This window comes from Manis javanica, chromosome 7 (assembly GCF_040802235.1).
Source record: "Manis javanica isolate MJ-LG chromosome 7, MJ_LKY, whole genome shotgun sequence".
Taxonomy (NCBI): Eukaryota; Metazoa; Chordata; class Mammalia; order Pholidota; family Manidae; genus Manis; species Manis javanica.
The window spans coordinates 7,242,116-7,262,849 of record NC_133162.1 but is presented as its reverse complement, the minus strand read 5'-3'; the positions used below and the strand labels follow the sequence as shown (position 1 = coordinate 7,262,849).

General features: G+C 47.5%; 1 protein-coding gene across 1 annotated transcript; it reads right to left on the bottom strand.

Annotated features, from left to right (window-relative positions):
• Positions 1–9,933: 9,933 nt before the first annotated feature.
• On the bottom strand, positions 9,934–12,551 carry NKX1-2 (NK1 homeobox 2). Its single transcript, XM_037010959.2, has 2 exons — positions 12,338–12,551; positions 9,934–10,649 (listed from the first exon to the last, which is right to left on the bottom strand). Exons 1-2 carry the CDS (start codon positions 12,549–12,551, stop codon positions 9,934–9,936), a joined length of 930 nt encoding a protein of 309 aa, XP_036866854.1.
• Positions 12,552–20,734: the final 8,183 nt, after the last annotated feature.

Sequence of the window (20,734 nt, the reverse complement as noted above, 5' to 3'; positions counted from 1 at the left end):
AGCTATTTCTAAGCCACCAGCTGCTCAAAACATGGTGGCATACTTACTTTTATTTACAATGATGAGTAGAGGCGCCTTTGCAAGTCTTCATGATTATCATCTGGACCTGAATCTTCCCACTTCTACAGTTTTCTACTAAAACCTAAATCAGATACTTAACTGGAAAAGTGTTGATTAAAAAGGCAACAATGTTTTATCGCTGGGATCTACTGGAGTCCATTTTACTTAGAAAAGGCAACTTTTTTGTTGTTTTAATTGCTGACAGAAGTGTCACTCAGCTTAAAAACTTCCATTACATGAAGTATCTAGTTTGCTCGCCCTCCGTCCCTCCTCCCTCCCTGCCTTCCTTTTTTTTGTAACCCTGTAGAACTACTTTCCTCCCTGACCCTTTCTCACTCAAGCAACTTCTTGTTTTGCAAACAGTCTGTACATTTGCTTCATTTACAAATCAAGGCAAATGGACAGGCACACGCGGAGAATCTTCCTCCTGCCCCAACCCCATCCAGCCAAGGGCACTTGGCACCCCCCACCAGGGCACCCCTTTGCATCAGCTTCTTGTTTACGCTCGGTTGATTCTTCATGCAAAAAGGAGCAAATACAAACACATGTCATTATTTTCTCCACTTTATAACACCAGACAGAACAGGGTCACGTGCTCTTTGTACCTTGCCCCTTAACATGCCCAGGAGCTCCCTCGGTGTCTAGGTGGAGAGATTGTTCTTTTGTTCAAAGCTGCACTAATGGCCCCACTTAGACTATTTCCAATCTTATGCTATTACAAACAGTGTCATAACAGATGACCTCATCTCTGACATTTCATATAGGTCTATCTGAAGGATAAAGTCCTAGACGTGGGATTGCTGGTGATGCCGGGGTTCTTGTTCACGAAGCTGAAGAATGAGCTTCACAAACACTCAAGGTAGGAGAGCAAGGTACGGGCTTTTATTTAGAGATAAAATGAGAGAATAGAGCTCCTGGCTCACACCAGGAGGGGGACAAGAGAGGCCGGGGCGGTGCGCTGTCTAGGGGGTTTTATAGGCAGTTGAGGATTTTTCAAGAACATGAAAAAAACTTAGGGGTGTGGACTTGCATCACCTGCCCTGTCCTCAAGGTGGGCTGGGTCATAGTCTGATTGCCAGGGCTGACAGCAGGGTCACGGGTTATGCTGATACCCTTGCAGAACACTCAAACATTCCAGGCCAAGTTGCTCCTGGCCTTTTGACCTTTAACTGATCTCACTGAAGATGTCTATATTCTTAGGTATCTTTCCCTAGAGAATTAGTGTGACCTTGACTTTGCATAAGGCTTAACAGAGTTTCAATGGGGACTTCTTTGCCCATTGTTACATTGCCCTGACTGTAACTATTCCACCCTGCTTTTCCCGGAGGCCCTCACCCTACTCTGACTACACCCACCGTCCCTGTCTCACTGGGTCACAAGACTGGCCTCCATTTCCAATTTCAAGGCCTAGACATCTAAATCTGAGGCTCAGGGGAGAAGAAAGCAGGCTGCTTGCTGTGTGGTTGGTCCATAGACTGGGGTCCCTCTCTGCAAGGAGATAGTACAGAAATTGAGGTACTTAGAAAACCTAAGAGCAGTGTTCCATTGCTGGGACATCCACATGCATGATGATCTTATCCATCTGTGACAACTGGAAGGAAAAGAATTACTTCTATGGCCATGCAAAAGTTATAAACAGCTTCTTCATTAAAATGGAATTTTGTCACATTGTCATTGAAATTTCTGAAAAAATTGTGGAAAAACACAACTACCCCTGAACACCAAAGAATAAAGCAAAATTAGACTGACCCAAAAGTGAAAACATATTTCAGTCAAGTAACAGCAATTGGTTGAATACCAACATATTCCAGTGTGAGAGATAAAAGATCCACAAGACATATGGATGAATTGGCGGGAGAGACTCTCCCAGGTGAAAAAAGAATACACCATACAAAATGTGGTAGGTGGTACGGTGAAGCCTCATCTGCGAGAGGATCTGGCCTCCTGGGCTGAGAAAAGCAGTGTGTCAGCATTCACCCCGCCAGGACACAAATTTCCAGAAAAGTGGCAAGAAGGCTTAAGATGAAATAGGGATGTGCAGGAAGAAAATGCTAGAAATTCTACTCATCTTTTATAATCTTATCCTTTTAAGTGTATTTTTTTATTTTGCAATGTAAATGATCTACCAGTGTTGTAGTATACATACGTAATTTAAAGAAATACGTATCATCTAGGATGCAGGCTCACTACTTTTTTATTCTGAAAGGTATGAGATCAAAAGAGCTGAAGACGCTGCCCGAGACATGTGGACAGACTAGAAGGCAGGGGTGCGGTCTGTCTTCTCTCCAGCGCACCCCAGGGACACAGGGCTTGACATACATCAAGCCAAGAGGGATTATGTGGGCTCTGATTCGATTCGGCAGGTGTGTTTGCTAAATATTTACACTTCCAAAGAGAGAGACAGGAGAAATCATCCTATATCTGTCCTGCCATGAAGTTGTAATTCAAACATAGTAGTTTTGCTTCTAGAGTGGAAAGAAAATTTGGAAAGCAGCTGGCAGATCCAATCACATGGGTTTATACTCCATAAACCTTGCTACTGGGAAGGAATAGATTTCCCTAAACCACTGACGGTGGTTCTACCTATTTCAGAAAGCCGTGATGGAGCTAACGACTTTATAAAGGGGAAGAAGCAATGATGGTTCAGCTCAGGAAAACAAGCAACTCTGTCTTTTGAGCCTCTTGGTAATACCATTAACTTCTATGCTAATAATGTTTCGCCACACCCTGGGAGGTATAAATGCCTAGCAAGACCTTTCTAGAACAAACCAGAACTGTATAGAAAGGCAGAGGTGAGATTGGTAGAATATTTATTTGCAGACTGAATTCCAAATTCCGTAAGCACTAAGGAGAGTGTTTCTTCATACAGAAAGAGCAGACGAGAAGGCCATGGCATTTTCTACACTCTGTTGCAGTTTCTACAACTGCACTCCTGTCTGTGACTTTCACTCACCTGAGCTGCTCCTCATGTCCAGCCAGGGTCTTTGTGTTGCATTTCCAGTGCCTTAGGGTGGCACCTGGCACACTGCTGTGCCCAGTATTTGTGCAAAGAGAGGATGGAGTCTGGAGTATATATTTATTCTAATGTACAAAAGAAATGGGGGAGAGGGGATATAAGTGTTTTGAATATATAAAGAATAATTAAAATTCAACAACAAAAAGACATATAACCCAAATGAAAAATGAACAAAGGATTTGAATGGGCACTTCTCCAAAGAAGATAGTATGCAAATGGCCAACAAACACATGAAAAGATGTGTGTGTCAATATCATTAGTCAAATCAAAACCACAGTGAGATGCTACTTCACACCTACTATATTGGTTTTCATTTTACAACAATAATAACAATAACAAAAGTTTTGGTAAGCATGTGGAGAAACTGGAACCCTCATACTTTGTGGGTAGAGACATAAGGGGGTGCAGCAGCTGGAGAAAACAGTTTGTCAGGTGTTCAACAAATTAAATATAGAATTATCATATGACCCAGCAACTCCACTCCTAGTTATGTGTCCAAATGAATTAAAGACAGGCATCCAAACAAAACCTTGTACACGAATGCTCATAGCAGTACTACTCCCAGTAGCCCCAAAACAACCTAAACGTCCATCATCAGATGAATGGATAAACAAAATGTGGTCTATCCATGAAATGGGCTACTAGATAGCCATTAAAAAGCAATGAAATTCTAACACATGTTACAATATGGATGAACCTTGAAAACATCACATGTGAAAGAAGCCAGGCTCGAAAGGCCACATACTGTGCGATCCCATTTAGAAGAAATATCCGAAGTAGCCAAACCCACAAAGAAAGCAGATGAGGGGCTTCTGGGAGTGAGACAGGAGGGAAGCAGGATAGTAACCATAATGGGCTCAGGGTTTTTGCTTGAAAAAGACCTGTAACGAGAGAGGGGGGTGGCTGTACAACACTGTGAAGGTACTTAAGGCCACTAAATCGAGCACTTTCAAATGTTTAAAATAGTAAATTTTATGTATGTTTTCCATAATTTAAAAAAAAAACTTAGACTTAAAGTGTGTTGAAAGATTTATAAGTGTGATTCACATGTAAGGTATTTTTATTAAGCCAGCTTGTGAACTTACCACACAAGACATGGTGTCTTTGTGGTATTTCCACAATACTGGCTATTTGCTACTATTTGTTTACCAATATCCCTGAATTGACTTATATGGAAGGATGCTCATTTTAAATGAGAGATCTACTTGAATTTTGAAGTCCTGACAAAGATTCCATCAAAATCTTGCTTAGTAAGTGGGGCTTTTTTTTTTTCATTAAGGTATCGTTGATATGCAATATTATGAAGGTTTCATATGAGCGACATTGTAGTTACTACATTCATCCACATTATCAAGTGTAAGTGGGGCTTTTTAGGATCAACGAGTTGGTTAGTTTTATTCTCCCTATAGAGATATTTATAGGAATTAACTATCCTGAATTCCTGAGAACTTAAAGTAATTTGGTCAGCCATGAAGATATGCCAAAAAGAGCCTTCTTATGCAAAACTAGAACCCATTAGAAAAAAGGGCATTATTGAAAGAATGGAACTTTCAAAAAGGGAATAAACCAGCTTTTTAACAGTTACTTGAAAACCTTCCTGCACATTTGTGGTAATTTGAGACCTCCTGAGTTTAGACTTCTGAAAGCACTCTAAATTTCTCCCACATCCAGCCCCTTCCACCTTAGGATCTGCATATTGAGAAACAAAGAGAGCATCAGCCCCTTTGGTAAATGTATTAACTACATGCAAAAGAAAACGGGTGACAAAAAGGATATCGATTTTGTAAAAGAAGTAATTTTACAAGATTGTCCACTCAGTCTTCTGTGTGGGCGGTCATCTCCTGCTCCCAATGTTCCTGGGGAAATCTTGCAAAGGAGGACCATTGTGTGATTAGCAGCTGCCTGGGAGAGCAGTTTATTTACAATGCAGTGCCCCCTTTGAGGCCCAGTTCCAAACCTCGTGGGTACCTAAATAAGCCAGTTTATACATTGGCAGGAAGAGCTTTACCATTTATCAAGAGCATACTCTGTGCCTCGCAGAGGCTTAGAAATGTTAAGAAACTAGCCTCGGATTGCAGAGCTAGTAAGTGGTAGAGAGGAAATAAAGGGTGGTCCTCTTTTTTGTTCCACAAACCACCATGAACACAGCAAAGGAAGGGAATGCACAATCTGCAATCTTCCCTGTGCCTAGGACCCCATTTGCCTTAATAAATTCCCATCATCCAAAATAGCTGTTGGCATAGAATAGGCACTCAATACTCAATACATAATTGCAGCAGAAAGGGAGGAGGGGGAAGGGCGGGTAATGGACTATCCTTTCTGTCCCATGCTCACGCTTGCGACTACAAAATGCCCACAGCTCTCAAATCATTAAAAAAAAAATTTTTTTTTACCAAATATTTTACATGATTAGTAGTCCCATGTACAATTTAAATCACCCTGGAGTTATTAGGCCCAGGCTTCAGGCACTGCTCTGTTCCTACTAGCTGTGTGACCTTAGGCAAGTCACATAAACTCACTGAGCCTCAGTTTCTTAGGTAGTGTGGGTGACCTTGGGTCACCTCCTCTCTAAGATTCGGTTTATTTTACCAGTAAACGAGGGGGTTAACCAGTGGGCAGAAGATTCAACCAGGCACTTCACCAAAACAGATCCCCAAACGGCCAACAGGCATATGGAGAGGTAGCCAACATCATTACTCAGCAGGAAACAAAAGTTAAAACCACTACATGATACTTACTACAGACCCTCCAGAACCAAGGAGTGAAGAGGTGATCAATGCTAAGGCTGGGAGGATGTGCAACACCTGAAACTCTCATTCCTTGTGGGTGGGAATATAAACTGATACAACCATGCTGGAAAACTGGCTATATCTGCTAAAGTTAGACATGCACATACCCAGGGGCCCCAGTCCTGGATAGAATACCAATGGAAATAGGAAGACATACTTACCAAAAGATGTGTATAAGACTGTTTAATCAAGATATCCAGAGTATTTGGTTACCCATCAACAGTAGAATAGATACATAAGTTGTGGCATGTATACACAGTAATATGCCAACAGTAAGAGGTAAGAGGAATGAATAATCTAGGACTATACACGGCAACAAGGATGAAAATGCATAAAGGAGTACACACTGCAGGATTCCATTTCTGTAATTAAAAAAAAAAAGAACTAGGCACAACCAATCTGTACTGTTAGAAGTCAGGATAGTAGTTACCCTTGGGAAGATGGTTATTGGAAGGGACACAGGGGGCCCTGGGGTCTCTAATGTTCTGTTTCTTGATCTGGGTGCTGATGCTGAAGGTATATTCCATCTATAAAAATGCACCAAGTTGTGTATTTCTGATATATTCTGTTTTCTGTTCATTATATTGCAATAAAAATGTCGTGAATGAGGTGAGGTGGTGGGGCTAGGTACATCTTTTATATCCTTACCAGCTGCAACTGGAAAAAATAACTACCTTCCTTGTGCCAGATGCAAAGCTAGGCACTTCCCCATATACTCTCTAGAGTCCTCCCTCTCATCTTCTGAGCTAGGCACTATGGTGAGGAAGCCGAGGCCCAAAGCCCTGGGGAAATTGCCAGGCTCACATATCCACAGCTAAGGGATGGGAGTGGCTTTGAACCTAGCCACTGAAAAAGCCAGGGGTCTCACCTATATTCCTAGACAATCACAACCCAAGGGAACCAGGAAAGGTTAGGTGGGGTAACCAGGCTTTCTTTGGCTGACACCCAGCAGTGCCCCTCCCTGTGTCTCCAAGACGGGCTCCTCCAGATCTTTCCTCCAGCTAGAGGCGGACAGGGGCACTTCCTGTTTCCCTTTCCCTGACTGTGTCTTTCCACTTCTTAAACTCTTAGATGCTTCTCTTCAACTGACCTTAAGGTGGAATTATGTTTTAAAGTATACTTAGTTTTTTTTGAAGAATTTCTCAGGTTAGCCTACTCATAATTTAAAAGCTGGTTAAGTAGGTTCTCAAGAGTTATTTCTAAAAATACAAACATAGTACAAACTGATCTGTGTCCATAAAATGGAAGTGGGTCTCACAATATAAGAAATGCTGTCCACTCACTCTCTTAAATATAAAGCTCCTTGGATACATGGTTTCAAGTAGTACATGGGATCTAATACGGTCATTTTTAACATCAGAAACCTATCATTAGTGGATGGCCCATGTCTGAAAAGTTATCTACCAGGCTTTTTATGGGGTATTAAGAATTTGTTAAGTAAGGCTAAGCAGTTATTGTTCTAAATCTGGCAGGTATGTGCTGATTTAATTTGTAGCCCCTAATAAAAATTCTGTAAGTATGCTTTTCCTTTTGCTATGGAAATGGCCCTACATGTATCTTTGTCTATACTGCCTGCAAGTGTAGACACTGTATGTTACCTAACATGGGTCTGAAAAGGATAGCATAAGAAAGTGATATTAGCGTAGAAATATCCTCTATATGTGAGTGCTAGCTGGTGGGGTGAAAGGGATACATATATACAACCTTGGATAATTATGAAATAAGTTAAAAGCTTTGCTAATAGAGAGCAAAAAATAATTAAATGAGAAATCATTACAAAAAGAATTTTATTAGGCAAACACATCAGTAAGTTGAGTCCAAGGATTTGGTTGGAAGGCCCCGGGGCCCTTAAAGCAGCTGAAGTCCAAAGTCCCCCACTTGGAGCATTACTTTGCTACAATGTGTAGAAACCAGGGCAGGAATTAGAGCACTCCTTGCGAGTCTACAGACAAGCTTCCTGCCTCCCTCCCTAGTTCCTCTCTCCATCTGGAGTCTTCTGACATTCTGGTACCTGAGAGCAATGAAATGTTTCCCACATCTTACAGAAATTCGGTTTCTTGGTTGCTGATCTTGCCTCGGTGTGCTTGAATTCCCTATTCCTGACACTTGAAAAGTTGCTTTTGAGAAACCAAGGACTAGTTATCAAGGGAATGTTTATCAACATGTGAAGTGAATAAAATGTTCTCTATTACAGAAACTGCACTTAATCTCATCTGGCACCAATTACCTTTTAGAAAGTTACAATTCGTTTCAGGACACATTTCTTCTTTAGAAGGGAAAGAGTCTAATTAGTAAATACATAGTTAAATAATACATATTCCCAAATCTTATGAGAATCAAATGAATATGAAGTCTTCCTTTAATTTCGGAGAGGGGGGAAATATTTTCTGTCATTCCTTAAAATAACAGAACTAGATTTTCAAGATTATAATAATATCATGTGTTCATAATACCGAATGGTGTGCTTTTACTTTCTAAGACGCCATTGATCATTAAATGTAACAACTAATGGCACAGGCTTTCAAGAAACAGCAAGAAATATTATGGTAGCCATATAGACATCAGCAGGCCTCAAGTAACCAGATCATTTCTCTGTGAGAATGAAATACACATGACCTTGTTAGGAACATCTGGGTTTCTGAGTTAGTGGCTACAACCCATATCACACAGAAAACTAAAGAAGAGTATTCCCAACACAGCTAGCAAGAATTCTACAGAAGAGCTAATTTTTAAAGGGAGACAGTAAAAGCAGCAGTTTGAAAGAATGTCCTTACATTAAATTCAGTCCGTTGAATCCACTGTGAATGTGGTTTTTTGCTTCCACAATAGGGTTTTACACCCCAAGAATCATTTCTTTCATAGCTCCTTACAACCTGATGCTTGTTCACCATCATGGTGAGTCTGTTTAGAACAAGAATTGCTTTCGTCAGAATCTTAATGCAGCTCTAAAAATGTTGAGTTTGTGTTTTTAAAAAATAGTCCAATTCCTGACTGTAGCATGTGCTGGAGGAGCTAACTCTGTCTCCTTTGTTCTCTCTTTAGGAGCCCAGGAATTGCTGGGACAGATACAGTAGAAGCCAGGACTCAGGTTTCAGAGTATCAAATACTACAAATACAAATAAGCAGTCTCATGCATAGACTTCAAGGTTTTTGTTGAGCCAATGGTCACTTCAGTTTCATTTTTATGCACTTGGGGCCATTGCCTGGTTTCTCAAAGCTGCTCTCAAAACTTGGGGTGTAGTAGAACCGTGTCCACTTTAGCAAGTAAGTTTCGCTGCACAGCTCTTAACACTTCCTAGTACAAACCTCTGGTCTTCTCAGGAAAATAAGGTACCCATTCTCTCAGGAATAACCTGTGGGGGAGTCTGTTGGGAACAAAAACTGTGTTCAAGTCGGAATCTTAAGTAAAGATCTAAAAATGTAGTTTTACGGATTTAAAAAATAGTCCCTTTCACAGCGGCAGTGTGTGCTCCTGGACCCAGCCCTCCCCAGCTCTGTTCAGTATACGGAGGAATCGCTGGGTTTGGGCCAGTGGTCGAGTATGAAAAGGTAAACAATCAGCTATGAAAAGGAAAATCTCCTTACCCTCTGAGTGAGCTAAAATCTTTGAAGATTCCGTCCCAGGTGTGCGCGGATGGCGGGTAGGAGATCCTGGCGCCCTCGCGTGTCCATCCCCGCAGCTTTGTTAACCCCGCGCGGAACACCCAGACTCTTAAAAGGAGCCCTTGAACTGAGCTAAGCCTGACCCAAAGTGAAGAGCCAGGTCCAGAAGCGGGAAGACCTGAGGACAGCCTCAGTCTCCGGACACCTTCACAGATGGCAGATCCTTGACCCTCTCGGCCCGCGTGGACGCAGCGAGTCGGCGCGGCGGGAGGCAGCAGGCGGCCTCTCCCCGCCCTCTGGCGGCGCCTCCCCGCAGCTGGAGGCCAGGAGGCGCGCAGACAGCCGCGCACCGGGAGGGGGCGGCCCCTGCGCGTCGGCGCCCCTTGGTGGGGTGGGGACCACACGACGCCACCGATCTCGCGTGAGTCCGTGAGTCAACAAGTGAGGCCCGGAGGGGCTCCGGGTTCAGAGGTGCGGGGCATAGAAAGGGGTCAGGTAGGAGGGTCCCAGGAAGGGTGCAAAAGGCGCCCCCGCGGCAGCGGCCGTCGGCGGGAAGGAGGCGGCGGCCGGGAAGAGAACGTTAGCCGTCGAGTACGAGGGGAAACTCTGGAAGGGCAGCGCGCCAGGGCCTGGCGGGCCGGGACTGCCCCCCGTGCCGCCCCCGCCCCCGGCCCCTGCCGCTGCCCCCGGTGGGGGCGCGCCGCCCGCCGCTTGGGCCGCGCCGTCGGCTCCGGGGTTCTGCTTCTTCCACTTGGTCCTGCGGTTCTGGAACCAGATTTTGACCTGCGTCTCAGTGAGGCTGAGCGACAGCGCGAGGTTCAAGCGCTCGCACACCGACAGGTAGCGCGTGGCTCGGAACTTGTTCTCCAGGGCCACCAGCTGCTCGTAGGTGAAGGCGGTGCGCGCGCGCCGGGGCTTGGCGCAGCGGGGCTCGGCGCGCTGGCGCCGGGGCCGCGGGGAGCCTGGGGACCCCGCGGGGCCGCCCGCGCCGCGCTCCCTGGCCGCCAACGCCGCCGCCTGCGACCCGGGGGAGCGCGCCGGGTCCGCCAGTAGGCCCGCTGCCCGTTCCTGCTGTCGCCGCCGCCGCCCGGCATCCTCCGCTTCCTCCTCCTCCTCTTCTGCCATCTCTGCCTCCAAGCCTTCCAGGGGGGACGCCGCGCCCACGCCTCGGTCCACAACATCTAGGGGAGAAGGGCGCGGTGACCAGAAGCCTGGAATGACCCGGCCTGTCCCAGTCCCCAGACGTCCTCGTCTTCCCCCAGCACGCAGCTCAGCCCCCCAACGCGGCCCCCAACCCCTGCGGCTCTCTGGCCTCGCGTTTCCCACACTCCCCATCCCTGCAAGCCCTTCCCTGGAGTTGGGGTTTAGGGGTGCAGGGTCTCCTTGCCCTAAACTCATCTGCCACTTGGCAGGAGTCCAAGAAATGTATTATGAATGAATGAATGAATGAATGAATGAATGAATGAATGAATGAATGAATGACACCCACGTTAAGAAAAAAAATAATGACCTTATTGGACAACCTTATGGGTAGGGGGGGCAGGGTAGGATCACTGTACATTAAGACATTCAGATGTCAAATGCCTTTGGGGCTGTGTCTCCCCAGTCCCGAGAAGCCTATTTTGGGCTGGAACTCCTAGCAATTAAAAAAGAAGTTATTAAGCTTCGCTCTCTCTCCCTCCCCTTTTAAAGTAAAATTCCCTTTCCCATCTTCTCTATCCTGCCGTGTTAATAGAGTTTCAGATTTGTGCGGGGCCAGATCGATAGATGTCATCTATTAAAGGTAAGTTTTAATCGAACAATATTAGGATCAGTCAGGGAAAGGGGGTTTGAAGTCGGTACCTGCAAGCTGCGGGCAGGAGATATGCAGGCTCCAGTAATAGAATATCGATCATGGGCGTGGGGGGAGGGGAGCACGGCCCCTCCGAGGGGAGATCCAAACAATCACCAGGCGGACAGCCCGGGCCCGAGCGCAGCCGCCAGAGGCGCCCCAGCCTGAGACAATCGCCGCCAAAATTGGGGAGGGGAGGCACGGGTTGGAGGGCCTGCGCAGCCTCCAGCCTCTCCAGGACCTGTGCCCCTGACCCCCAGCGTCCCTCCTGGGAACCTCGTGCCCGGGTCCCACCCGGTACGTGTTGGCCGTCTTTTGTCCTTTCTTCCAGACACAAACTCTCCTGGACCCCTCATCAGGTGTCCGCCAGAGTTAGGAGTAAGTCAAAAGATTTTGGAAAGGACCAAAGCGTCCCGTCACCCCCACCCCATTCCTGTCCCCAGCCCCGGTCAACAGCTGGATCTGGGGAGAGGAGGCAGGTGGGACAGTGGAGTCTATGCAGGTGTCTCTGAATGGCTGCAAGTGGGCACCTGGGAGCCTAAACCTGACCTCGCTCCTAAGTCTCCGGCACATGATTTTGCCTCAGTAGCCTCATCCGTAAAATGGGGGCGATATTCATGACGCTGTCTACCTCACAGGTCCCTAAGTTTTTCATGGCTTTTTTTGCCAGTCTCTAGCTTAGGTCATGGCACGTGGCGGGCGCAAAAATGACGGATAAGTGAATGAGCCTGGATCAGGTAGGCGCTGGGTGTTAGTTTCCACTGCGAGCAAATCTGAGCGGTGGTGCTTTACTCACTTGGCGGTGAGCGAGGAAGGGCTTTGGTAGGCAAACCTCTGATCCAGGGAGCTGAGGGCCTCTTTTCTGCCTCAATTCAATTCCGTGACGGGGGCAACACTTCGCACTTCGTCTTGTGCGCCTTCTCCCTCTGGGGAAGGCGCCACTAAAGGCCCTAAACCCGGCCCCTGACTGCCCCCACCTCCCCTTCGCGTCATCTGGGCTGGGGCTTCCCGGGGCCGGAGGCCGCCTGGCATCCTTACCAGGAGTCTCTCGCTGCTGGGCCGGATCCCCCGGACTGGCGTCCTTCTCCGCCTCGCCCTCTGCCAAACTTTTCTTGGCTTCCCGGGGAGCAGGGCGCACGGCCGGGAGCGCAGCGCGGGTGAATTTCTGCGGGTCCAGGATGTCCAGGACAGAGAAGGAGATCTTGTGGTGGGAGGGAGCCGCCTTGGCCCCGCCGTCCTGCCATGCCAGCATGCCCGCCGGCTGCGGGCCGGAGGCCGGCGGCGCGAGCTCCGGGATGGCCGCGCTGGGGGCTTGCCTGGGGCAGTGCCTGGGCCGCAGCTCTCCAGCCGGTGGGAGGACCCGGGCGGCCAAGAGAGGCTGGGGAGGGTGATGCGGAGGCGGGGCCGGGAGAGAGCCTCCGGGGGGCTGCGCACGGATTGGCACTCGCACGACCCAGGCCCCCGCCACGTACTGGGCGCGCTCGCAGCAGCCCAGAGACTGCCCGGCCCCGCGCCGAGGCTCCTCGCCTCGCCACGGGGGAGCCTCTACGCGGCCGGTGCGCGCGCCCGCCCGGACAGCGCCGCTTGTTCCGCGCGCCCCCGCACAACCCACTGGGACTCCGGGTGTGAGCGAGCGAGGGAGGGCGGGACGCTCTCGTCCGGGGGACCCCGCAAACACAGACACACAGACACACAAAGCGTGATTTGAGCTTGGGCTTGCGCTTTTTCCCCAGTGCACGCGCCCCTGAATTGGGGATGCAATTGAGGCCAGCGTTGATTACTTCAAGGCAACATTCAGCATATCTCCTTTCCCGCCCGTGAATCACAGTGATGGCCTCAGACCCGGTCATCTCGAATTTAAAATCTCTCCTTTTCAAAATTTGCAGCTACAAAGCCTTTGGGTTTGCACGATCTCATTTGATTCTCTGAACATCCCTGTGGGGTGGACGTTTCCTAGTAAGACTATTATCCCCTTTTTAAAGATGAGGAAATTGGGGTTCAAAGCTAGGAAGTGGATTGCTGGGGCCACTGTTGATTGGTGGCAGGCTCGATTCGAACCCAGGGCTTTTTCTCTCGGACTCGTACCCTTTTCGGTTCATCCTGTTCCCTCAGACATGGAGGAAGAAAATCCTGCCGTGTCTGAGGCTTCCCCTTCCACCCTGGAGTGAGCTGGGTCAGAGTGCAGCAGGGGTTGGCAGAGATGTCAAGGTGCTGCCTCGCTTTGGACATCTTGGCGGGTCCCAGGCACAGAGCCAGGTGAGATGCCCTGGTGAAGGCAGGTGAGCCAGATGGGGGTGGAGCTGCCCTGACTTGCTGAGATGCCAAGCACAACCCTTAATGCCCTTCAGACCTTCTTTACAGTCACAGGTTCAATCACTTGCAACAGGAATTTGGTCTGTGGGAATCAGACTGCATCATTGACCACCCCCACCCCCCATGCCCTTCCCGCCCCAAGATGAGGAAGGTTAAAAGATGCTTGTCTGGTTTGAATTTAAGGTCATGGAACAGATGATTTAAATGGCCCTCTCTGCCCCACCAAGACCCAAGGAATAGTGAGCCTCAGTCCCTGGGGAAGCTTCCCCTATCTAGGACCTTCTTAATCTTCTTTTTCCTTTGTCCCTTGGGGAGCAGTCTGTGAGCACTAAGCATCTTATCCTGGCAGCAGATTCTGAGGCTTCTCCTACCGCTCTGCCAGAACCACTTCTAACTCAGCTGTTCCTTTCTTCTCTGACCCCATGGGGTTTCCAAACAATGACTTGGCAATTAATATTGTCCAAGAAGGTAAGAGTAGAAAGAGGAGAAACCTTCTCATTAAAGTGGGGCGGGGGCAGCTAATCCTGTCTGCTATTGAAGAGAAGGCCTCAAGAGCCAGCAGCTCCTTGTAGCTTTTCTCATTCAAACCCTGGGCCCCGCCCAGAGGCGGCCCCCGTATTCCCCAGTGGACTTGAAAGCGCTGCCGAAATTCAAGCCTGCTGCAGTCTTACAGTGAAGATGGATTGTGCCTTCAAAGTGAGTGCCCTGCCCAAGCCCACTGGACCACTCCCACCCGAGGGAAGGCCTGCCCTGTGGAGACCAAAGAAAAGGCGGCAGCCCTATCACTCAACAGCGGCACCCAGGAACCTGGATTGCCAATGAGAGAACCTAACTGCACAGACTACTTAGCTTTCAGTTTCAACAACTTTCCCACCTCGTCCTCACTTGTTTTTAAATCTTCCTTTTCTTTCGCCCTCCTCCTAGGCCCCTTTTATTTCTTTCCACCCATGTTCACATTTTTTCATGTTTCCATTCTTCAGGGTAGAAATAGATCTCCCTAAGGTAGCTCCCAAGTGGACATACTGTGGCTTCCATGGGCCCTCCACCTACTCTCCCGTAAGAAACCTTGAAGCCGTTATCACAGGAAGGTGGGCTGGAATTCCAGAGGGCACCCCATATCCCAAACCAGAGGGACAGGGAAGGCTGCAGACAGCCAAGAGCGGCCCCGAACAGGGTCGTTTTCATTTCACTTTATAAACTGCCTTCAAAATTTTTGTTTCAGTGATAGAAATCATCTTTTCTTTAAGGTCCACAGGTGTTAAACACAGAAAAGAAGCAATAAATTGGAAAGAAAGTCAAGAACACATAAAGGTTATCTTCTTTAAGACTGAATCTTAAGAACTTCTTTTAGTTATTTTTTATTTTTCGTGCCCTTTATTTTTTTTCTACATTTCTCGTGTGTGTGTGTTCAGTGCAACGGTTATAGATTTGGCCTCAGGAAATGGATGATACAAAAGAAACAGTCTCCCATCAACATTGAAGGAATAGAAAATGCTCCCTCTTATCATTCAACTTAAAGAGAAATCCCCCACCCAAATAACAGGGTAAATTCTTCAATTTGGTGAGGGAAGGGGGGCCTTAAGGAATTGTTTTTCAGGCCACCTGCTTTGTAAATGACCAGGAAGCAGTGAGACCTCCTGTAGGTGCAGTTTGGCCTCATACACGTATTTATCTCCGAGGTATTTCTATGTAAAAATATATCCATAACCAGCAAGCCACCTTCCCTCTGTGCATGCAGTTGATTTGTTTCTTCAGCGTGGGCATTAAAATTCTGCCTGAGTGCTGTCTTTAAATTGCTTTGATGCTAGGTGGGTTCCAACCCTGACCTGTCCTGATGGCAAGTGATGGCTGTAACAAGCTTGGGATCAATATTCATAGCGGGTGTCCTGGGCTGATAACACTATCCAAGACAATGTTCACTATCAGTGCAGACAGCTGAGATATTGCGCCATTAGGGATGTTGTGTTAAATAACCTGATCCATTTCTGGGGCTATTTAATGAATTTCACAGTTTAGATAGTATCTTTAAGGAGAAGGCAAAGGCTATTTCGGAGGCACTGATGCAAATCAATGGTGCCAAGCTTCCCCAAGCCATTCCACAAACAAAGTGGCCTATAATTCCAGCACAATTTCGGGCTGCTGCCCAAGCCTTGAGCAGTGTTAATATGGAAAGAATTTGCTGTTTATGCATAGGGAGACAATATGAAGAGCCATGTCAAAGCACCTGTGATAAACATCTTACGTTCCTGAAGTGAAATAAACTTAAATTCTTTAGGTAAGACCCTGCAGTTTGGGCCAGCCCATGGAATAGGACATACTGCCAAAGAGACAGCTTCATAAGGCCCAGCTTGGTGACAAAGAGGGAGAAGTCAATTGTGGGGATAGCCCTGTGAGTAACCCCTTTACTCATGACCTCAGTCAGCTTTCCTTAAGATGTACTACTTCAATTCAAATCTGTCTACAGAATGGGAGGGGGAAGGCTCTGGATTTTAAAAGATTACTGATAGCAGCAGAATCAGTTGTTAGATGTTTACTTGACTCTATACCCCTTGCTGCTGGAGAGTTCATTTACAATTAAAGCCTAGCATTTACCTTTCCCCACCAGGGCTTTGAACTCTGGCTGCCAAGCAAGGCAAGTACTCCTTTTAAAAAAACCCACCTCTGCGACTTTGATTTGCAAAAGCTCAAAGTGTAGCCTTCCCACCCTTCCCCAAAGGCAACCAAAATAAAAATGCTTACTCGACATATTTTGCATTAAGACATTAGTCTCTCTTCTTGGAAATCAGCTGGTTAAAAAGCAATCAACTTCCGTGTCTTAGAATTGTTGAGGAAGCATCAAAGAAGGTGATAAAGCAACAGGGGTTGGTAAGTAGAATACACGTTAATTGCTTCTGATAATTGGTATTAACAATAATAGCTGTTCCTTTTTGGGCACTAGCTCTGGACCAGGCACTTAGTCCAGCTTTTTATTACTTTGGGTCATTGCATTTAACCCTCTCCATGACTCCACGACATAGTCAAAATAATTCTCCTCAATTTGTACTTGAGAAAACTATGCTTAGAGAGCTTGAGTATCTTGTTACCCATGACTCCAGAACTAGGAAGTGGTAAAACTGAGATCTGAACCCCAGTAGTGATATTTCGGAGCCCCCATTCGGTAAGGTTCTTACCAAAGTAATCACATTCCTGCCCCAGGGTGAAATCTAATTGCAGACATTTATTAAATGGCTTTCCTTCAAAGTTACACATGTGGCTGGGGTGTGTAAGAGGATCTCCCAGAAAATACCAGAGCCCAGCACTGCCTGGGAGGATGCTGTGGTGCAGGTCTGGGGATCCTGTTTTGGAAGCTCTTAACATTGTGTTTTCTAACATTTTAGGATATTCCCAGGAGAAACCCAAGAGAAGGGAATTGCCAGGCAGGCCAAACTGTGCTAGGCTGGAAAAGTAGAGACATGTCATTGGAAGAAAGGGAATGGGGTAAAAATGCCAAGTGACAAGCTGAGGACATATAAGGAGAGAATTGGGGAAGGACAGGGCCAGAAAGAGCAGGTACACAAATGCAGTCTGGTCTCTTTATAACCGTGAGCATCAAATGTCATGTTAATACTATACCAAAGATGTGCAGAATAAAGACAAGGAAGCAAGGAGACTTTGCATGTACACCGAGCACATTGGTGTATGTGTGATGAGTATGATCCATCATTCCTAGGGTGTCTCCTGTGAGGTGGGTGTCAACACCCTTTGTCCCCACATCTGTGCCCAAATTTCATGCCTTGTCTTCTTTTCCCTGATTTCCATGCCTCTGGCCTTGCCGCCTCTGCAGGCTTTTCACTTCACATGGGTGTGTAAACTCCCCAGCCTTCTGAAGGCCAGCCTGTGGCCTAAAGGAGTGAAGCCTGGTGGGCCGGAGTGCTGGCTGGAGTTCCGTGTCAAGGGATGCTGCTTGCTACTCCGCGTGGTGGCTGGGGACCTTGCGGCGAGACTGATCAGCACAGCCAGATCTCCACGTTGGAAATCTGGATTCTCATGTGCCATCTCCAAAGTTTTAAATGCTGGCAACCAATTCAAAATATTGAGAAATAGGCCATCAGTAACACAACCATGGGTCATGAGTTTGCCAAACTCAGCTCTACACGTGCCAAGTGAGCTCACTTATTCACTGTTCATGCTGTTTCCATGGCCGCTGTGGTCCCTGGGGTGAAGACTGAATGCCTTAGCCCCAAATGCAAGATTCTTCAGAACCCAGCCCACTGCCTGTGCAGTCCCGGTCCCCAGACAGGTGATGTTCCATGTGAGATGTGTGTGCGTCCCCTGCCCATGCATATCACCTTCTCAGACACTCTGTCTGACCCCTGGGTCCCAGTGAGTGGGCAGTGGGCCAGGTGGAGGGACACCTGATCCATGGACTGGCCTATTCCCGGGCTGCGTCAAGCAGTCAGCAAAACCAGGTGAGCAGGACCAGTCAGGTCTGTAGCCCAGGGGTTGGATTAAGACCCAGGGGCATTTCTTGCCAGTGGTGGGTGCTTGAGCTCAATGGGCAATAAAAATGGAGGTGGCTCTTGAGGGGCCACATGAGCATGGAAGTTATGAGGAAGTAGATACTCAGCAAGAGCTGGGAGAGCAGAACAGGCATGCAGAACAGAGCGGAGAATCCGCAAGAGACACCGACAGCTGGGTGGGCACCAGCTGCTGCCTGAGTTCCCTTCCTGAGTTTATCCTGGGTTCCCTGGGAGCCCCTCTGCGTCCTTACAATTCTTCTCACTCTGATGTGCACCACCCCTATTAGTCAGGGTTTTCCAAGGGAACAACAAGACCAATAGGATGTGTGGAGATAGAGCTAGAGATAAAAATCGTTTGTTTGTTTGTAAGGAATTGGCTCTTGTAATTATCCAGGCTGGTAAGTTACAGAATTTGCTGAGTGAGTCTGTAAGTCAGAGACCCAGGAGAGCCAATGGTGTCGTTCTAGTCTGCATGCTGGCAGGCCCAAGCCTCCAGGAAGAGCTGATGTTTCAGTTTGAGTTTGAAGGCAGGAAAGAAAGCTCTTGTCCCAGTTCAAAGGTGGTCAGGCAGGAAGAACTCTTTCTGACTTGGAGGAGGGTGAGCCCTTTTGTTCTATTTGGATCTTCAACTGATTGGAGGAGGTCCACCCCCCCGGGAGGGCAATCTGCTTTACTGAGTGTGCCAATCAAAATGTTAATCTCATCCCAAAATACCATCATATACACACCCAGAATAATGTTTGATCAAATATCTGGGCACCCTGGGGCCCAGACAAGTTGATGTGTAAAGTTAATCATCACACCCTGAGAGGGGCTCTAATGCTAATAATAGAGGAGCCCTGGGCAGAGGTGCTCTGGCATCTGTGTGTGTCATTCCAGCAATGCCCTCACTATCCTGAGCCTACCTGGGGACCTCCTTTTATCTTCCTGTCTCCTCTGTTCCAGTGTTGCTTCTTCTGTGAAGCCACCCCTGATTTGCCCAGGCTGACCTGGCGCTCCTTCCCACAGGCCCCCAAGCTCACATCCAGCCTGGGTGGACATCTCTTACTTTTGGCTGATCGGCATCCTCACCCCTTTCTGGTTCGATGGCTTGCCGTTGCTCAGATCTCCCCACCTCACTTCTCCCTTATATGTGGTGGTGGTGGGTCCACCAAGCAAGGGCCCTGCCCTCTCTTGGCCACAGGGCAGGAGTGGGCTCCTGGAGGAAGAGTCAGGGTCTCTCTCCCCTGGGAATCCGAGCAGAGTGACCCTGGTTTGGGGCTGTGATCCTGGCAGCAATGCCTGGAAGAAATCATCTGCTCTTTCCTACCCTGCTTGTTGATGGTTCTGGTTGTCTAAGGTCTGGTTTTCCAGAATTTACTTGGATTCTGCAGATTGTTTTGGAAACTTCCCAACTCCATCCTTACCCCCTCCCATTTTGGAATTCAGTTAGCCAGAGTCAAGGAATGCCACATGGCACAGCCTTTATCACCAAGTATGGGATAAAGACCTAAAGTCAGGGCTCACATACCATTTGTCTTTGTGCCCAGCAACACCCTGGCATTTGAAAGGAGTAAATGGTCGCCCAACAGCATAAACCCAAAGCTCCATAATCTCATGAAGATGGGTTGGAAATGTTGCACCTTAATAGGTGGTACAGGCTAGGTGGAAAATAACAATAGGGCCCAGGACTATTTAGCTAAGGATTTGGGTTCATAATGGATCTGATCTCCTTAGGGGAAATCTCATGCATTTGTGAAACAAACTTAAGCTTTTAAGTGGGCCATCCATGCTGGGAAGTCATGCTCTTTGCAAAAGAAAACCTCAGGGTAGAAGAGATGGGAGGAGAGACCCTGTACTCCCGCTCCACCCAGCTATAGGTTAGCAATGGCCACAGTCCTCTACTGAAGGCCAAAGGTCCTGCAGCTTCGGGGCTTGGGCATCTGTGGGCAGTATCCTCAGGTCAGGAATGGTTAAGGTCCCACTGTTGCTAGTCTCTGAGTACAAAGTCCTCGCTGCTTTCCCTTACCCCTTCCCACAACTTTATAAATAGTCTCTTCAATAAAAAGTACCTCATGTGAGTGTGCTGATGGACTAAAGCCAGATCCTAATAATTCAACACATTTATTCAAAATTGCTAACTCCCCAGTCCATGGCCAGAGAGCCCAAAGAAATATGAAAATCCCGGGTAAGCATCACCTACTGTGTCCTCTCCCACAAACCTTTGCCCCAGTTGTTACCTGCGCCTCCCCTCATCGTCTGCTAGGAGACCAGGCCAAGCAGCAGCAGGCAGGAGGGAGGAAGCAAACAAGGAGGACCATTCACAAGCTGGACGATCGGCACCTTTATCAGCAAAATGCAGACATCTGGACAATGTCTTGAACCTGCTGTTCCTCAGCACAGGGGTCTCTTTTTAGGAAAAACAAAACTTATCACAGGATCATAGAATATCAGAGCTGCTAGAGACAAGACAGGTCATTCTAGAGTTTAAAATTTAGATCCTCATGCTTAAAGTATGGCCTGTGGACAAGCGGCATTGGCCTACCTAAGAGCTTGATAGAAATGCAAAAGCCTCAAGTTTGCCCGAAACCTAGTGAATTAGAATATGTATTTTAATAAGGTACCCCGGATAACTGACATGTAC